Source organism: Loa loa (assembly GCF_000183805.2).
Source record: "Loa loa unplaced genomic scaffold supercont3.6, whole genome shotgun sequence".
Taxonomy (NCBI): Eukaryota; Metazoa; Nematoda; class Chromadorea; order Rhabditida; family Onchocercidae; genus Loa; species Loa loa.
The window spans coordinates 449,542-463,771 of record NW_018108186.1 but is presented as its reverse complement, the minus strand read 5'-3'; the positions used below and the strand labels follow the sequence as shown (position 1 = coordinate 463,771).

General features: G+C 34.8%; 4 protein-coding genes across 5 annotated transcripts; 2 read left to right on the top strand and 2 right to left on the bottom strand.

The window, feature by feature from the left end:
* Window positions 1-277: 277 nt before the first annotated feature.
* Window positions 278-2,314, top strand: LOAG_02980 (the record flags this gene model as incomplete). 2 transcript variants are annotated; one of them, XM_003138517.2, is made up of 5 exons in its annotated part: window positions 278-448; window positions 923-1,193; window positions 1,386-1,487; window positions 1,752-2,066; window positions 2,266-2,314. In XM_003138517.2, the coding sequence occupies exons 1-5, from the start codon at window positions 313-315 to the stop codon at window positions 2,312-2,314; spliced, it is 873 nt and encodes a 290-aa protein (XP_003138565.1). In that variant the 5' UTR covers window positions 278-312. The 2 variants fall into 2 exon arrangements, with proteins under 2 accessions (XP_003138565.1, XP_020307355.1); XM_020446184.1 differs by having other exon boundaries at window positions 278-790.
* A 4,909-nt stretch (window positions 2,315-7,223) lies between these two features.
* On the bottom strand, window positions 7,224-7,789 carry LOAG_02979 (hypothetical protein; the record flags this gene model as incomplete). Its single annotated transcript, XM_003138516.1, has 2 exons — window positions 7,224-7,336; window positions 7,660-7,789. The coding sequence occupies 2 exons, from the start codon at window positions 7,787-7,789 to the stop codon at window positions 7,224-7,226; spliced, it is 243 nt and encodes an 80-aa protein (XP_003138564.1).
* A 2,307-nt stretch (window positions 7,790-10,096) lies between these two features.
* On the bottom strand, window positions 10,097-10,255 carry LOAG_16515 (hypothetical protein; the record flags this gene model as incomplete). Its single annotated transcript, XM_020449168.1, has 1 exon — window positions 10,097-10,255. One exon carries the CDS (start codon window positions 10,253-10,255, stop codon window positions 10,097-10,099), a length of 159 nt encoding a protein of 52 aa, XP_020307354.1.
* Window positions 10,256-10,662: 407 nt separating this feature from the next.
* Window positions 10,663-10,884, top strand: LOAG_02978 (hypothetical protein; the record flags this gene model as incomplete). Its single annotated transcript, XM_003138515.1, has 1 exon — window positions 10,663-10,884. The coding sequence occupies one exon, from the start codon at window positions 10,663-10,665 to the stop codon at window positions 10,882-10,884; it is 222 nt and encodes a 73-aa protein (XP_003138563.1).
* Between the last annotated feature and the right edge of the window lie 3,346 nt (window positions 10,885-14,230).

Genomic DNA, 14,230 nt, shown 5'->3' with positions numbered 1-14,230 from the left:
GTGCTGAAGACGAAAAGCAAACTAATTTCAACACTTCGAACGGGCCGCTCCCTTCAATTACCCTTCGGGCATTCCAGTGTTTCAATTTTTGCTTTTTCACGTCCTGGAACTTAGTCTCCCACGGTATCCCCAAATCCTCGTGACGGATTAATTTCCTCGAATTGCACAGAATCTTACATATTCCAGGAAGTGTGGATTTGGAACTTGCACATTCCCTAATCTCGTTCTTGCACATTCAAAATAAAATCTCAGTAGTAGTGGTACGATTGCCTGCTGCAGGTCAACAATCAATTGGGTGCCCTTCGAAGGGCAATGGGTGGAGGAAAAAGCGGTCGTTGTAAACAGCAGGGAAAGGGAAAGAAGTGGCGGAAAATACTTTATGAACGGCAGCCGTTTGAAGATGAATACAGTGGCGGTAGTGAGTTTCTGAAGGAGCTGAGAACGAATAGTGAGTTTGCTCTAAGCAATTTCCTGTTCTTCTCTGAATGATTTGCAGTGCCACCCCGATTCCTCACCGTGGTATACAGGAAATGCGCTCCTGGATTGGACATTGAATTTTATCGACACTTTTCAAGTTCCGTACAATCCCTTCACAATCTAACCAGTGCGATAATATACTACTGACATTTTGATTATGTTTCGGTTCTGGCCACTGGGTATTTTATGGGTACAGTTTCCAGACAGTAGACAAGCTAAATTGAAATAAGAAGCTTGCAAATATTTCCGAGTTTAAATTTCGACTTACAGCAATCGGATAAATCAGAGCAGTATGGATGGGCCTCGTTGAAAGGTGTAACTTTATGGTTGGTTCAAACCACCTAACTTTCCAGACAAATTTCTTCATTTTTAATTATTTTTTTCCTTTTCCTCTATAGTTTGTACGAAATTTCATTTCTTTTACTTTGTTAAATTTTAATTTTAGTAACCGTGGTGGAATACTCATTTGTGGAAGCAGTATGTGGTGCTAGTCTTGTCATGCTTCACTCCAATGCTATTATATTTTATTACTTGGTGTTCGATTCCATTAAAAACAGTTCCATAAGTTCCGTCCAGCATTTTTCTTTGATATTCGCTATTGCCTTGGTTCTATACACCGTCTATTTGTATATGATCAGACCAAGAAATCTTCACGATCACTTTTACACTTTCATCATACTTCTTTGTTTTGGCTATGTCTTGACACCTGTTATTAGGTTTGCTCTTTTTTTTCAATTTAACCACTATTTTAGATGTTGCCGATAATTACTCCTAATACTTTTTGTTCTTTGTCAATACGGTAACTGCAAATCGTATGTCATTTTTCTTCAAATTTAGAAGTTTTCATTTGTACAGTATACGTATAAAACAGTGGAAAAAAAGCGTAATTTCGAAGTTCTGTTTTTAAGGACACTAACGGATACAATTAGTACAGATACCATATATGCTATGTCTTTCATACTTTTTCTCACGAGCTTTATTTTCCATGACTACGCGATGGTTGCGCCATTGTAAGTTATGCTCTATTACTTCTTCGTAATCAAATAACTCGAAATAAATGAATGGGGAAGCAAAAATATAGGTGTACGGAATGCCTCTTAATAGCAAAGCAATGGAATCATCATTTACATTTATATTCGAATTGAACGCATGTACTAATTTCTCCAGACATAAGACAAATGCCATCACTTGATATTATTGTTCTAAGTCGTAGAAATCAAACAATTTCAAAATAGACTCAAAATTTACTGGAAAAAAGTCGATAATTTTTGCAGGGTTTCAACGATATTATCGGTCAATCTTTCTTTGGCAGCTTCGGTTTGTTTGGTTTCACGGGTATCATCGAATGAGTCTGCATTTGGCCTTCTAGCTCTTTCCATGCTCCTTTTCTCATACTGGCCACAAATGCGTAATGTATTATATAGGAAATGGTCGAAATCAGCATTATTCCTGGTCATTTTCTCTTCTCCCCTCCTCTTCATTGCACTACATCAGCTTTCTCACTCACTCAGTGTCCTATACGTACTCGTACTAACGTTTGTTCTCCTAATGTGCCCATCGATCTTGATGATAATGCAACCTTGGAAAAGGTACGAAGAGACTTCAAACTTTTACATTTTATCTTAAAAACACTTTTCGCAAACGGGAAATATAAATTCAACAATGTAAAGAATATCAAAAGTTTGGTAGAATTTAGAATTTGAGATTTTCTTCTTCCTAATGTGTGCGAACGGAGTGTTAATTTTTGGAAAAGATTACAGCATTTCACTAATTCCAGATGTATTTCAGTACAAAACATGGACCATGGGACGAGGCAATAGCAACCTTCGAGCGATGACATCTTGCTATAAGATCGTATATTTCTGATGCTTTTCTCTTCAATGTGATAACAATAAATTTTATAACGTAATTAAATAGATGTTTGCAAAAAAATTTATTCAAAAACTTCTATGAATGAAAGACGTTTTAAATATGTGCCTAGGTTTTTCCACTTCCATCAACAACGTGTGAGTTTATGCGTTACTTCGGGCAACTTTTTAATATTCAGTATTCTGAACTATGAGCTTTGTGGATTCTGTAGCTCGCATATTCGTGGATTACATATTTTTTGCGAATCTTGCACATTCTAAATACTCCGTTAAGTGGAGGACTTTTTAGGATAAACATCTAAGTGTTCGCGTCGAGAGGAGCAAAAGAAACATTTTGGATTACTTTCTTCCGCTCCTAGCGCATGTTTTAATGGCGAACGTTGATATATAACATGATAAAATTGCTGGAAGCAGGACAAGAAAGGCCTAACTGGCAAAGATGAATGTGGTGGGATACACATTTACATGATATGAAGTGCTCTCAAAATTTCTGGATATACGAGAGAAGGGAGACAGTGGAAGTCTACTCCTTTCATCAAAATCTTAACACGGTTAAAATAAAAATAGTGGATGCCCTTGGTTTGATTACAATCGTTGGAAGATCTATAAAAGACGATGTAAAAAAGATGTTCGTTGTCCGATCAGTTAGTGAGGATCTGTCTATTTCGATGTATATTCCTATCCATGTCATGCTCTTGAGAACACATTCGATCCAGTGGATTTTATCATAGGGTTATCACACTACGAAAAAAAGGAATTCAGAAGGACTGGTACAGTATTCTTTCTCTTCCATATGTACCACCAAAATCATTGAATTTTTATAATACGTGCGCACTTCTTTATATGTCTTTTGTAGGACAGATCTTTTCACCATCACTGCTGTCATTATTTACTGGATTTATTTTAAGGATTAAGTGAAATTGTTAGCCTCACCATAACGTCCTTTCATTTTAAGAAAAAAGAGGAAAAACCCTATTTCTCAATAATAGCATTTTGTTGATACTTGAAATTTACAGTTGCAGCCCTTCGTCTTATATAGAGTACTCCAAAAATTTTAGGCCGGTCTGAATTCCGTGTTTCAAAGATCCACGGAACCGTTTCGTTGAAAAAAAACGTTTCGTTGTTTCAGATTCAAACCAGTGTTCTTCAATTCTGAACTTATGATTTGCTGTATTTGCACTGAGATTTGTTCCTGATGAATAATTAATTAGTAATAAATTTCTAACATTGTATGAATGAGGTCGAATGATATATGCATTTCTCGGTTTTGATCGAACTGCCATTATGCTCCTATTTTTCGCTTTTCATTTTTTTATATGACAAATTAAAAAATCTGCATGATCTTCAGATAGATGATATCTCTTTTCAATGAAATTAATATTTAATAAATGAAACTTGGTGCTTAAATGCCAAATTTCAAATAAAAAGGATCGATTCAGGTTGTATAATGCCATCTTTTTTTCGTCACTCTATCCGCTTTTTGTTTTTCTTTACCTTTTTCCCCGTAATAATTTCCGAGAGAATAGTACGAAGGATGCAGACGAATTTATATACCAAAATTTCATTTCAATTAATGGAAGTTTCGTTAATAAAAGCTGTCCATTTTGATGAATTGCAGGAAGGATTTGATATTCCTTATCCACTGAATCTTTTAAATTAAGTTTATCATAATTCAAACCATTTGAAGAACATATTTGGAATAAGGTGCTATTTGAACACTATTTGGACGAGAATGATGAACAATTTGAGAATTACAGTTGACACTTGGGACAACTTTCCGAAACTTTTTTGCAGCTTAATTTTCAACTGCTTTCAAGATTTCATAATCTGAGAGGGTCAAAATTATTGGAAAAAAACCTGTTTTAAAAATTGGCAATTTATTAACCAAAATATGAAATCTGCATTTGTATCATTCCACGTATCGGAGGGTTGTGTGGAAATGAAATGAGAATAGATTGCTGGGAGAGTTCAAAATACTGAATTGGGAAAAGGTGACAATGTGAATGAAGACGAGAAATAGGATATCCAAAAACTTTAAATTATGTACATGGAAAAATTGTTTTTTAATTGATAAATATGAAAAAGGCGAAGAAATGAATTGCAAATAGCCATAATAATGCATTTACAAGCAGATGATGTCGAAGTTTTGATTAGGAAACTTAGGAAGGATTTTGAATAAATCCGTGATTATACTCATTATTGCCATATCACAATCAATTTACCTTTCTTCTTCTAAATCTCCTTTTCATCCCATCATTGATCATCAGTCAATCTGTTTGAACATGACATAATTGGAATATGTTTTTTTTTACGTCAATAGAAATTTTTAAAAAGTTGCTAACATATCAGAAGGTTCAAATAATACATTTTGTACATTAGCAATAAATTCGAATTTTAGTAAACAACATTGTCAATAGTTTGACCGTTGCATCTGAATTTGAATCACTAATATTGAGCATGTTTTGATAAGATCTATTTGGAGAATTTTAGCACTTATGAGTCAAAGGTTACTCCTAAATTGCATATCTCAAACTAACAATACGATATTTCTCTTTTCTTTGTTTCGCAAACATTATCTTTTTTTTTTCAGATAGTATTACTTACATATTCACTTTCAATGGTCTGTTGCATTTTAACCAAACAACGTTTGCCTCATGCATTAACCGTGTCCTAGGCTCTTATACTTGTTGTACAGCGTTGCAGTAATTTTTTGTTTAAAAAAAGATTACATGAAAGATCGTATGAAAATGATGAAATATAATTCGATAAGTTTAGTAATCGTTTTCATCAATGAAAATGTAAATAGAACGTTTAATATCACATCATTTTCCTTTTTCTCCGACATCAACTGTTCCGATGAATTACCAACTTGGCCAAACAGTCTAAACCAAACACTTCCTGTTCTTCCTTTATGTTATCAATTTTTTGAAATATCCATTTAAACTGCGAAAAAGTAAGCAAAGAAATTGCTTGCATCCTTGATTTGTTAAGTAATATCAAAATTGAAAACGAGCGAAGGTCATATCGAAATATGCTTAAAGCGGTGATAGCGTGGCACAACATTACATATATATATATATATATATGTATGCAAATATCAATTACACAATCAAGTGCCTCACACTGTGTTTATTTTGCAAAAGGGTTATTTCGGGGGTTCCTCGGCATTAATTCTCCAGAACACGTCATTTTCGGCCCCATTTCGAGCGCTACTGCTAACTGCATGGATGGTTCTATCATCGATTCACATTTCAAACCAACAAAGCTACTCATTCATCTCTGACTAAATTGTATCAGAATTAACTAGCATCACCACAATCGCTAATGCTTACACAATTCCGCTCATGCTTTTCAAATGGATGATAGAGTTTTTTTTTCTTTTATTCTCTGAACAATTCAACCACATTTTTGAATCTGGATGATTTCCATATAAATTTAAACTTCAATACCACAATTTTGTCCATTTTTAGCAAGTTTGATCCGTTTTAAAGTTTGATTTGATATGTTTAAATTATGTGATTCCGTTTGTTTGAGAGAAGTGAGGATCAAAATTATTGTTAGTATCAAAAACTTTAATATTCCCTCATCACTTTATATCCTTTTATTGTTTTCTGTATTTCCAAATGTCTGCTGGTTCTTGAAATTTTTAACGAAACTTTCCTAGTGTGAAGGATTACTAATATAATGAGTTGATTTTGCTGTACTGATAACTGGAATTTTGAACATCTGCAGGACATCTGAACCATCAATAGTTCATCTAAGGTTCCCTAGCCTTTTTCATAAGGTCTGCATCAGGAATAAAATCACAATATCGGCAAATATGCCTAATATAACTCTCTAAGACTTATTTGCATTTACCTTATGCAGCTATTCATAGAAGTGTTGCAGTCTGATAGTAGCGTATGCTCAAAATTTGTATCTACCGTACTTGTGGTCGAGATTTTCCGGAATTGCTCCCATTTGTTGACTCAGACTTCAGTTTAAGAATTTCACATCTCGTTAAATATGACAATTATTTTTCATATTACGAAAAAAAGTAGCACACCATCATATCTCACATCACTGTTTAAAGAGTAGATTTATTTATTCATTTGCAGAGACAAATCTCACAGAAACGTGGTGTTGCAAGGGAGAATCTCCAATCCTAAATGAATCATCAATCACGGGGGAGAGAAGTTACCACCCCGAAGGAAATGATGGAAGATATTAGGTAGAAAAGAGAGGACATTGAAAGAATGGAAATTATTCATCAAATTCAATTCCATTCTATTCCTTTCCAGTCTATTCCATTTCATTTCACTCCAATCCATTCCATCCCATTCATCTACTTACAGAAGTGATCCCTCATCATCCGTCTTAAGTGTAGGCCTTTTCCCAACTGCATAATTCAATTTGCATTTCGCTGACATATTTGTTGTCTAATTTATTGCGTAATCAATCCTTTTTTTCAAAAAAGAAAAGAAACTGCCATTGCATTAGGGCGAGAAGGAACTATCCATTCGATAGTAATGGCATTTTTATGTTGATTAGACATTTCGAAGATAGTAGCAGTAGCAGTAACTGCATGAGCAGTAGGATCTCCTGAAAGAAATTAGTAGTTTTGCTACTTGAAACCGGAAAGCAATCTGATTCGATCCGATAATGCGGGAGGAGATGTGCTTTTATTCAAATAATGTAACCCATTTATAAAGGGCGGAAAACAGGATGAAAGAAGATGCAAATGAGGATTAAAGAGTACTCATTTCAGTGGCATTATTGCTTACTTTTACATATGATTCAATCTGTTTCTCAATTTAATAGTCTCCTTTCCGTTTCATCACAGCATACTTTGTGATTTAAGCTTGGCTTGGACATTGATACTGGAAGTCTAGGACTAAATCAAAAACCACCCGCAGGAGTAATAGCAGTAGCAAATGGCTTTAGCGACATGCATTCCATGTCATGGATTTTGGGATAGCCTATTGGGATTTCTTCCATGATATCTTCTTCGTCTGAAATGAGCTTTAGCATGCAAGACAAGAGTATCCTGCAATTCAGGCCCGATCATTGGGCCTCATTTTGTCTTTCTGGTTCTGGACATTCAATTGCATATGCCCAAAAAGCTCACAGATCTATAGACAACCACTGGCTGGGAGTCCTCCTTTTCCTCCTCCTCCTCCTGATGTGATTAGCTGCTATATAGACGGCAAATGGTGACATGCAGAAAGGCATTAAGAATGGATAGCCATATTCATTTCAAACGTATACATTTCCATCATGTAGAAGCGTTATTGCGGAGGACGAGAAGCGCACTTAATTTCATCCATTTTACAACCTTCTTGACCACTGTTAACAAGCATCCAAATTATATCATTATGTTCCTTTCCGCCTTGTAAACAATGGCTCCTCATTCCAAATTTGTTCACTTTCTTCCAGTATTCCAAAATCTCAAGCATCCAAAGCATTTTAACAATTTAATTAATTTGCTTTGCAAAACTAAGCTTTTGTTAATTAACAGCATAGGAGCGGTGGAATTAATCTTGATGAGATGGTGTACGGAAAAGAAGCAATTGTTAAGTACTTTTAATATACCTTAGTTTAAAATCCATTCTGAATTAAAATTCTTTTGGTTGAATTGAAGGGAAATCTTTGCATGAGAACAAATGATATATGTTGTTGTATGATCGAAGATCCGGGGACTCAAATAGATTAGTGAGATTAATTAGGTAAAACAAGGGTTAATCTTTCTGGTTGGTTGTATGGGTATATGTAGGAACCAAGAATGACAGGTAATCACTAACATATGAGTGGAATAAAGAGTAGATGTTTGTAAATTTCGAATTCATACATTCATTTTCAAGTTGTGTTAAGCGAAACTGATGTGTGGAAGATGGAAATAATGCCATAAAGAAGATTTCTAGGGAAGTGAAAGTCTTCCTTGAATTCTTCCACACAACAATATCACGATGACAATGAGTCACTTTTGTCGAGCAAACTATTGCACATAAAGTTGTATCAATTTTGCATTTCATGTAAAAGACTTGTTAGGAAGGGATAATAAGCTATTACTATTGTGACAATAAGCTTTTTTTTTCTTTCAAGATTAGCGTGCAGACAACTAATTCTTCCAAATATATTTCTGAAAATGTATTCAATAATTGGAATTTGAATTTGAACTTGAATTTTCCTGACTTAATTTCAAAGCATCGCAATGAAAACTGAAGTACTAAATTTAATCTTAACGAAGTTAATTAACAGAAGCAAATCATCGGAGTGCATGAAAACTATTCTCAGAAGATACACAGTAAGTCTCTTCCAGTGACTGTTTCATATTCATACTTGTAATCATTCATTCGCTTTTTGCCACATTCCCACTTAGAATCGGAAAAATGCAAAGAAAAATATACATTCATTCAGTAGTCAGTTTAACACTGTTCCATTATTCTCCTGGGAAATTCCGGCAGAACAATTTCAAACTTGTTCAATGAAGTTGAAACCAGACAAGCAAGCATCCTCGGATGGCCTTCCCAATATCTGTCCTATGGAATTCCGGGAGAAAAAAAATTCAGTGATCAAATAAACGGCGGCTTCTGAGAAGAAACTAAAAATTTTCAGAGATAAACTGAAATTTCTGCAATGAAATCATCAAACTTATTTTGTCAAAACAGAAAAATTTTTTTTTTTTTGCAGAGGAACAATTTAGCAAAAAAATTTCAAGAAATGCGATGAAGCAAGAAATGAGTGGAATTAAGCAAACAGATGTTTGCTGCAAAATCAACTTGCTGCATGCAACACACTGTTCCTTTACAAATCATAATTTCACGCTGAAACATCGAAAATAACCACAGTATACGTTGATAAGATAAAGAATGCATATTGATATTTTTGCATGGCTGTTTTAGAAAATCTGTCAATCTGCTAATTTAAATACACCTACTAGTTGTTTCTTTACTAAAAAAATCTGATACGTTTAGTGTAAGTGTTAGTGTCATCTTTTATCGATCTCGAATGCTCTATAAGAAATTCTTAAAGTAAGAGTTTTTTTTTTTTTTCTACCGAACTGAATGATACGAAGATATTGACGACATTATCATCATGAGAATATAATTCGTTGAGAATATTTTTTGTTTGCAAGTTATAATTTCGATCGTTAAGATTGTTTGTTGTAAGTACTCTGTTCAGTGTTATCGTGTTTCTGTCAATGAACGAAGGTGACAGCGTTCGGTGAGGGATAATATTTTACGAAGTAAAAGTGATGCATTTCGGCTATTTCATGTATATATTAAAAATTAAGATGCAATTGCTCTGCCTCTCGCGGATACAAATGCCAAGACTGGTACCTGTCCCCAATCCTTTCTTCCCTTCTGTGTCCATCGAGGCATTTCATTTCGTTCCCTTGCGAAACTGAACGATTTTTCATTAGGAGTGATCACCAGAAAGAACGATACATAACTGTTCCGTTCCCAAAAACTGTTTTTTTTCTTTTGAAATCTGAGAGACAGTCTTCTTTTCGAATTTCTTCTCACAATTTATATCTTTAAATGATGGAAGTTCAAAGTGAAGCTGTGTGAACTTTGAACCTTTATTTTATTATCGCGAAATTTCAAAAGTGATAGTACTGAGAGTAAAGTTATGACTGATCTAAATAATCCCATTGTAAATTGTGAAACCGAACTTTCATCATTGAATTTTGTGAAACCGAAATAAAACCAAAGCAATTAAATTATGAATAGCTTCTAACAGATCAAAGGTGTTAGCTATAATTCCTAAAGTTATGTATATCCATGTATTTGTGCATCTGTTTGTAGGTCCGTATATATGTGTGTTGTGTGTGCGTGTGTACGTGTGTGTGTGTATGTATGTGTATGTGTGTATGTGTATGTGTATGTGTCCGTGTATGTGTCCGTGTATGTGTATGTGTGTTTAATCATTTTTAACATTTAATGTTTAATCTTTTTCTGTTTACATGTCTGTCATTGCCATACCAAACATACATATAGGTCTGTATGTCAGCTGCAGCGCATTCGTCTCTGCAAGTTCAACGACAATTAATTTTCCATTTGAAAAAAATGGAGGCTGTAAAGAGTGAAGTTTGAGATGTAAACGGTTTTTTTTTTTATTTTAGCATTTATTGGAATAAGTGTTTGACGTGGCTTTGCAAATGTCATATCAACTATCTTTTTATTACATCAAATACCTAAATTAGCAAACCTAAATTAAGCACAGTTCTGATGACTGAAAAGAAGACTTTTTCGGTCATTTTTAGAAATGATTTTCCGAAAAACAAAAATAAATCATAGGAATGGTTGCCTTTAGTTCAACTATACACAATGTTTTCATGGTAGTGAAGGTACCACCCTGTGCATCCGCGCCCTGTGAGTTTACGTTTAATCTGTTTCTATTTGTCATGTCCGCTCCATCGCAGTGCACATCCATACCAAATTGGAAACTACTCTCGCTGCTGTTACTGATCTTATTTCGAAATGATACAACAGCAGAGCGGCGGATGGAAAGGGAGCAAGGAAGAGGGGGAAAATTAGAACCGGAAGAGCGGAACTGAAGAGAACGGTGCAGTGCCAGGGGGACGAGTGGGTGGTGGTTAGGTGGATAGGTGCAGGGATGAGTGGGTGGACCATACATAACCGGATGGATCAACGCCGCCGCTCTAATCATTCAATGCTTGCTTTCCTAGTGAAATTGAAAAATGCATATCGTTATTGCAGGGCCGCCCCATGGCCCGCTCCACCGCCACTTCTTCACTTTCATTTTCATTCACTTACTTTTGTTTCTTCCGCTCTTCTGTAGTGAACAAACGTAGAATGCTTTACTGGCGCTACTGTCCTCTTTAATATGCGTGGTGCATTCCTGTCAAATTTTCGTAGCATAAATTTTGCATCCTTAAATTCATTCCTAAATGTATAAGTATCTGGTAATCCACAATCCCTCTGTACGTCCCTTTCTACTTCACAAACAACAAGAGAGAGAGAGAGAGGAAGAGAGAAGGAGGAGTGAAATCCGAATCGGGAAACAAGTTTTTTTCCCTCTAACAGACTCAAATATTTTGGTTGAATCATCCTTGGCACTAATCATCATCACCATTATCATCAGAAGCTGACGATGACTAATCTAAAAAAGAAAAACTTCGTTACTGCTCATACAAACTTCCATACACATTCATATATTTACTTTCCAGTAACTCTTCTCATTATCTTAATTGTCGTCTGTCACCACAACAAGCCTTACAGACAAAAAAAAGTGAGTGGGAAAAAAAAATGTCATTCTGTTTGCTTGCAATTGAAAATCCTTTTGTTTTTCGAAATGGTAACAAATAACTAATGTTTACTGAGGTATTTCTGTAGTATTTACATCAATAGGTCTAGTGGTCAGTAGGAAAATTCGCAAATAAAAGATGACATTTGTCTTTCTTTTTTTAGTGCTTAGTTAATGGCATTCTTCTGGTCGAATTCCTTTTTCTTGGGACCATTTATGAATTGGAATGACTGCATATAGATGTTTATGAATGTAAAACGATGTCTGCAAGACAATTTTGAGAAACAATTTTACATTTAATTTTCATAGAGGTGCATACTTGCATGCATTAGAATTAGGGATTATTCATCAGCTTGGTTGATGGTTGACAGTTGGCGGTCATCAGAATCCGTTTAACATTTCCCCATGATTTCATGGAGTCTTGATGTAACTCTCTGACATAAGGAATATATGTCCAAGTAAAACATCTCCAAATGAACGCTTGACCGTTAGGATACAATGTCTTTTGATCAATGATGCAGTTTGATAAGCCCATTGATAGATAAGTGACTGAATATGTTAGATATTACGACGTGCGTGATATCATGCTTACCCACTTTCACTTTATCTTTTTTCGCTCGGCAGTTGTCCGATCTTTATTAGTTTAGTCTATCCTGAGATTTCATGCTTGCTCTATCCCTTCCCTATCAGCGGAGTTAGTACACTCTTGAGATTCCCCACTTTAATCGTATCAACAAGAGAAGCCGGAATTTAAACAGTTTCCGAATGTACCTCTGTACATTTCCATTCAAACTATGCGACATCCAGATGTCATGCATATAATGTGGCGTAAGAAGTCACCTGCCTTCATGTTATTTTATTCCATAGATTTCATTTTTATTCCTCAGACTCCATTTTTGTTTCAATTTTTTTCATCTCATCGAAAATAAAAGGGAAATTTGCCGATGCACATAACATAGCAACAGAATGAAACGGTAAAAAGAACGCTTAGTGAGCAACTCAAATCAGCCATCCATTTCTCTTCACATTTGCTTTGTTTGTGTTAGTTATGTTCGAATGCCGCCTGTTGTGTCATTTCAACTCTTTTCTTATGTGTTGAATTCGAACTTAACTCTTACTCATTCGTCTCTTCTGATTTTGTCACACATACTTATCTATTTCCACTATGTTTCCATGTCAGATTTCTTGAAAACTATTTATGAATCCCAATCAAATAGTGAGTTGATTTGGAATTCAAGTGGATAGTGTTATCACTGATAACGCTGTGTGAGAGATTATCTGCGTATATATGTATGTATGTATGTGTGTGTGCGTGTCTGTGTGTGTGTGTATGTGTATGTGTATGTATGTATTTTTTTTTTTTTTTTTTGTCGTTCATTCTATTATTATCTGTGAAGAACAAACTCTGCTTGGTGTGTATCACAGTGCAGGTGCTTGCATTCATGATGTGATCTTTCATTAAAGCTTCCTCTTTACGGCCCACATTTTGAGGCTTTTTTCATTATAATTCTGTTATTGAAGGGTCATTCAAATCTGAAAAATTTAGATTTAAACAGACTTGAACATATCGTTTTGTTTCCTCAATTGAACCATATGAATTCACCCTGAGATAAAACAGAAGCAAGTGCATGAGAAAGATCAGAAGAGCAAGCTGGAGACGACCCTTGCTATCTGCCGTTGATCTTTGCTAATTTTATCGAAATTTCTACTGTTCGGTTAAGATCATATCGAAATTGCTTTTTCAATAATGGACCAAATCACTTTCCTGTTGACCAGTCCGAAATATATTCTAGAAAAGATCTACTTTCTTCACAATTTGTAATGCGATTTATAATAGAATTCATGAAAGAAGCATCACAAATCTAACAAATATAGTTTTCGGTTGTCGATGATTGATGTTCGGATCGAAAGCAAACAAATTAAACAATCCATTAATCACTTCCCAATCTGAATCTTAATTAGATAACTGCAGTTTGTTATTGCTACTTTTCTGCAAGTTTTAACTTTATCGTAATGAAGTACTGTCATTTGTAGTTCTTGGTTTTGGCTTGAATTCATGCTAATTTCCATGATTGATAACAGTTTTCTCTGAATTTGCTTTATTAAGAAGTGGAATCAGTTACTTTTCAGACCAATGGTTTACAATCTTTTCTTGACCACGGGATACAGTTTTTAATAGCCCTGGCAATCCAAATTTTAGTGATCGCGGACTATTGGTTGGGAAACACTATTTAGAAAGATTACAGGTACCACAGATTATGCAATCACAATTTCCTACTGCAGGTTTTAGAGATGAAGTAAAAGTGAGTGCTAAAATGTTACCGTATCGCATTCATAACAACACTTGACTTATTCCAGGTGTTATGCTGGTAATTACATAACCATTTTTTTTGCTAACCTTATGCATGATCTACCGGTACAGCTTTTGTAATACGTGATTACGTGATTGCTAGCACTGGAGCAAAAATAAGCATTTATGTTGATTCTTACGAACTTGAAATATTGCTGCTACTATGTGACTTACGTTTGTATCTCTTAATGCTTCACGACCCATATATATACCTCGTCTTTCTTAATAATAAGCATGTCTACATATATATATATATATATATATATATATATATATATATATATAT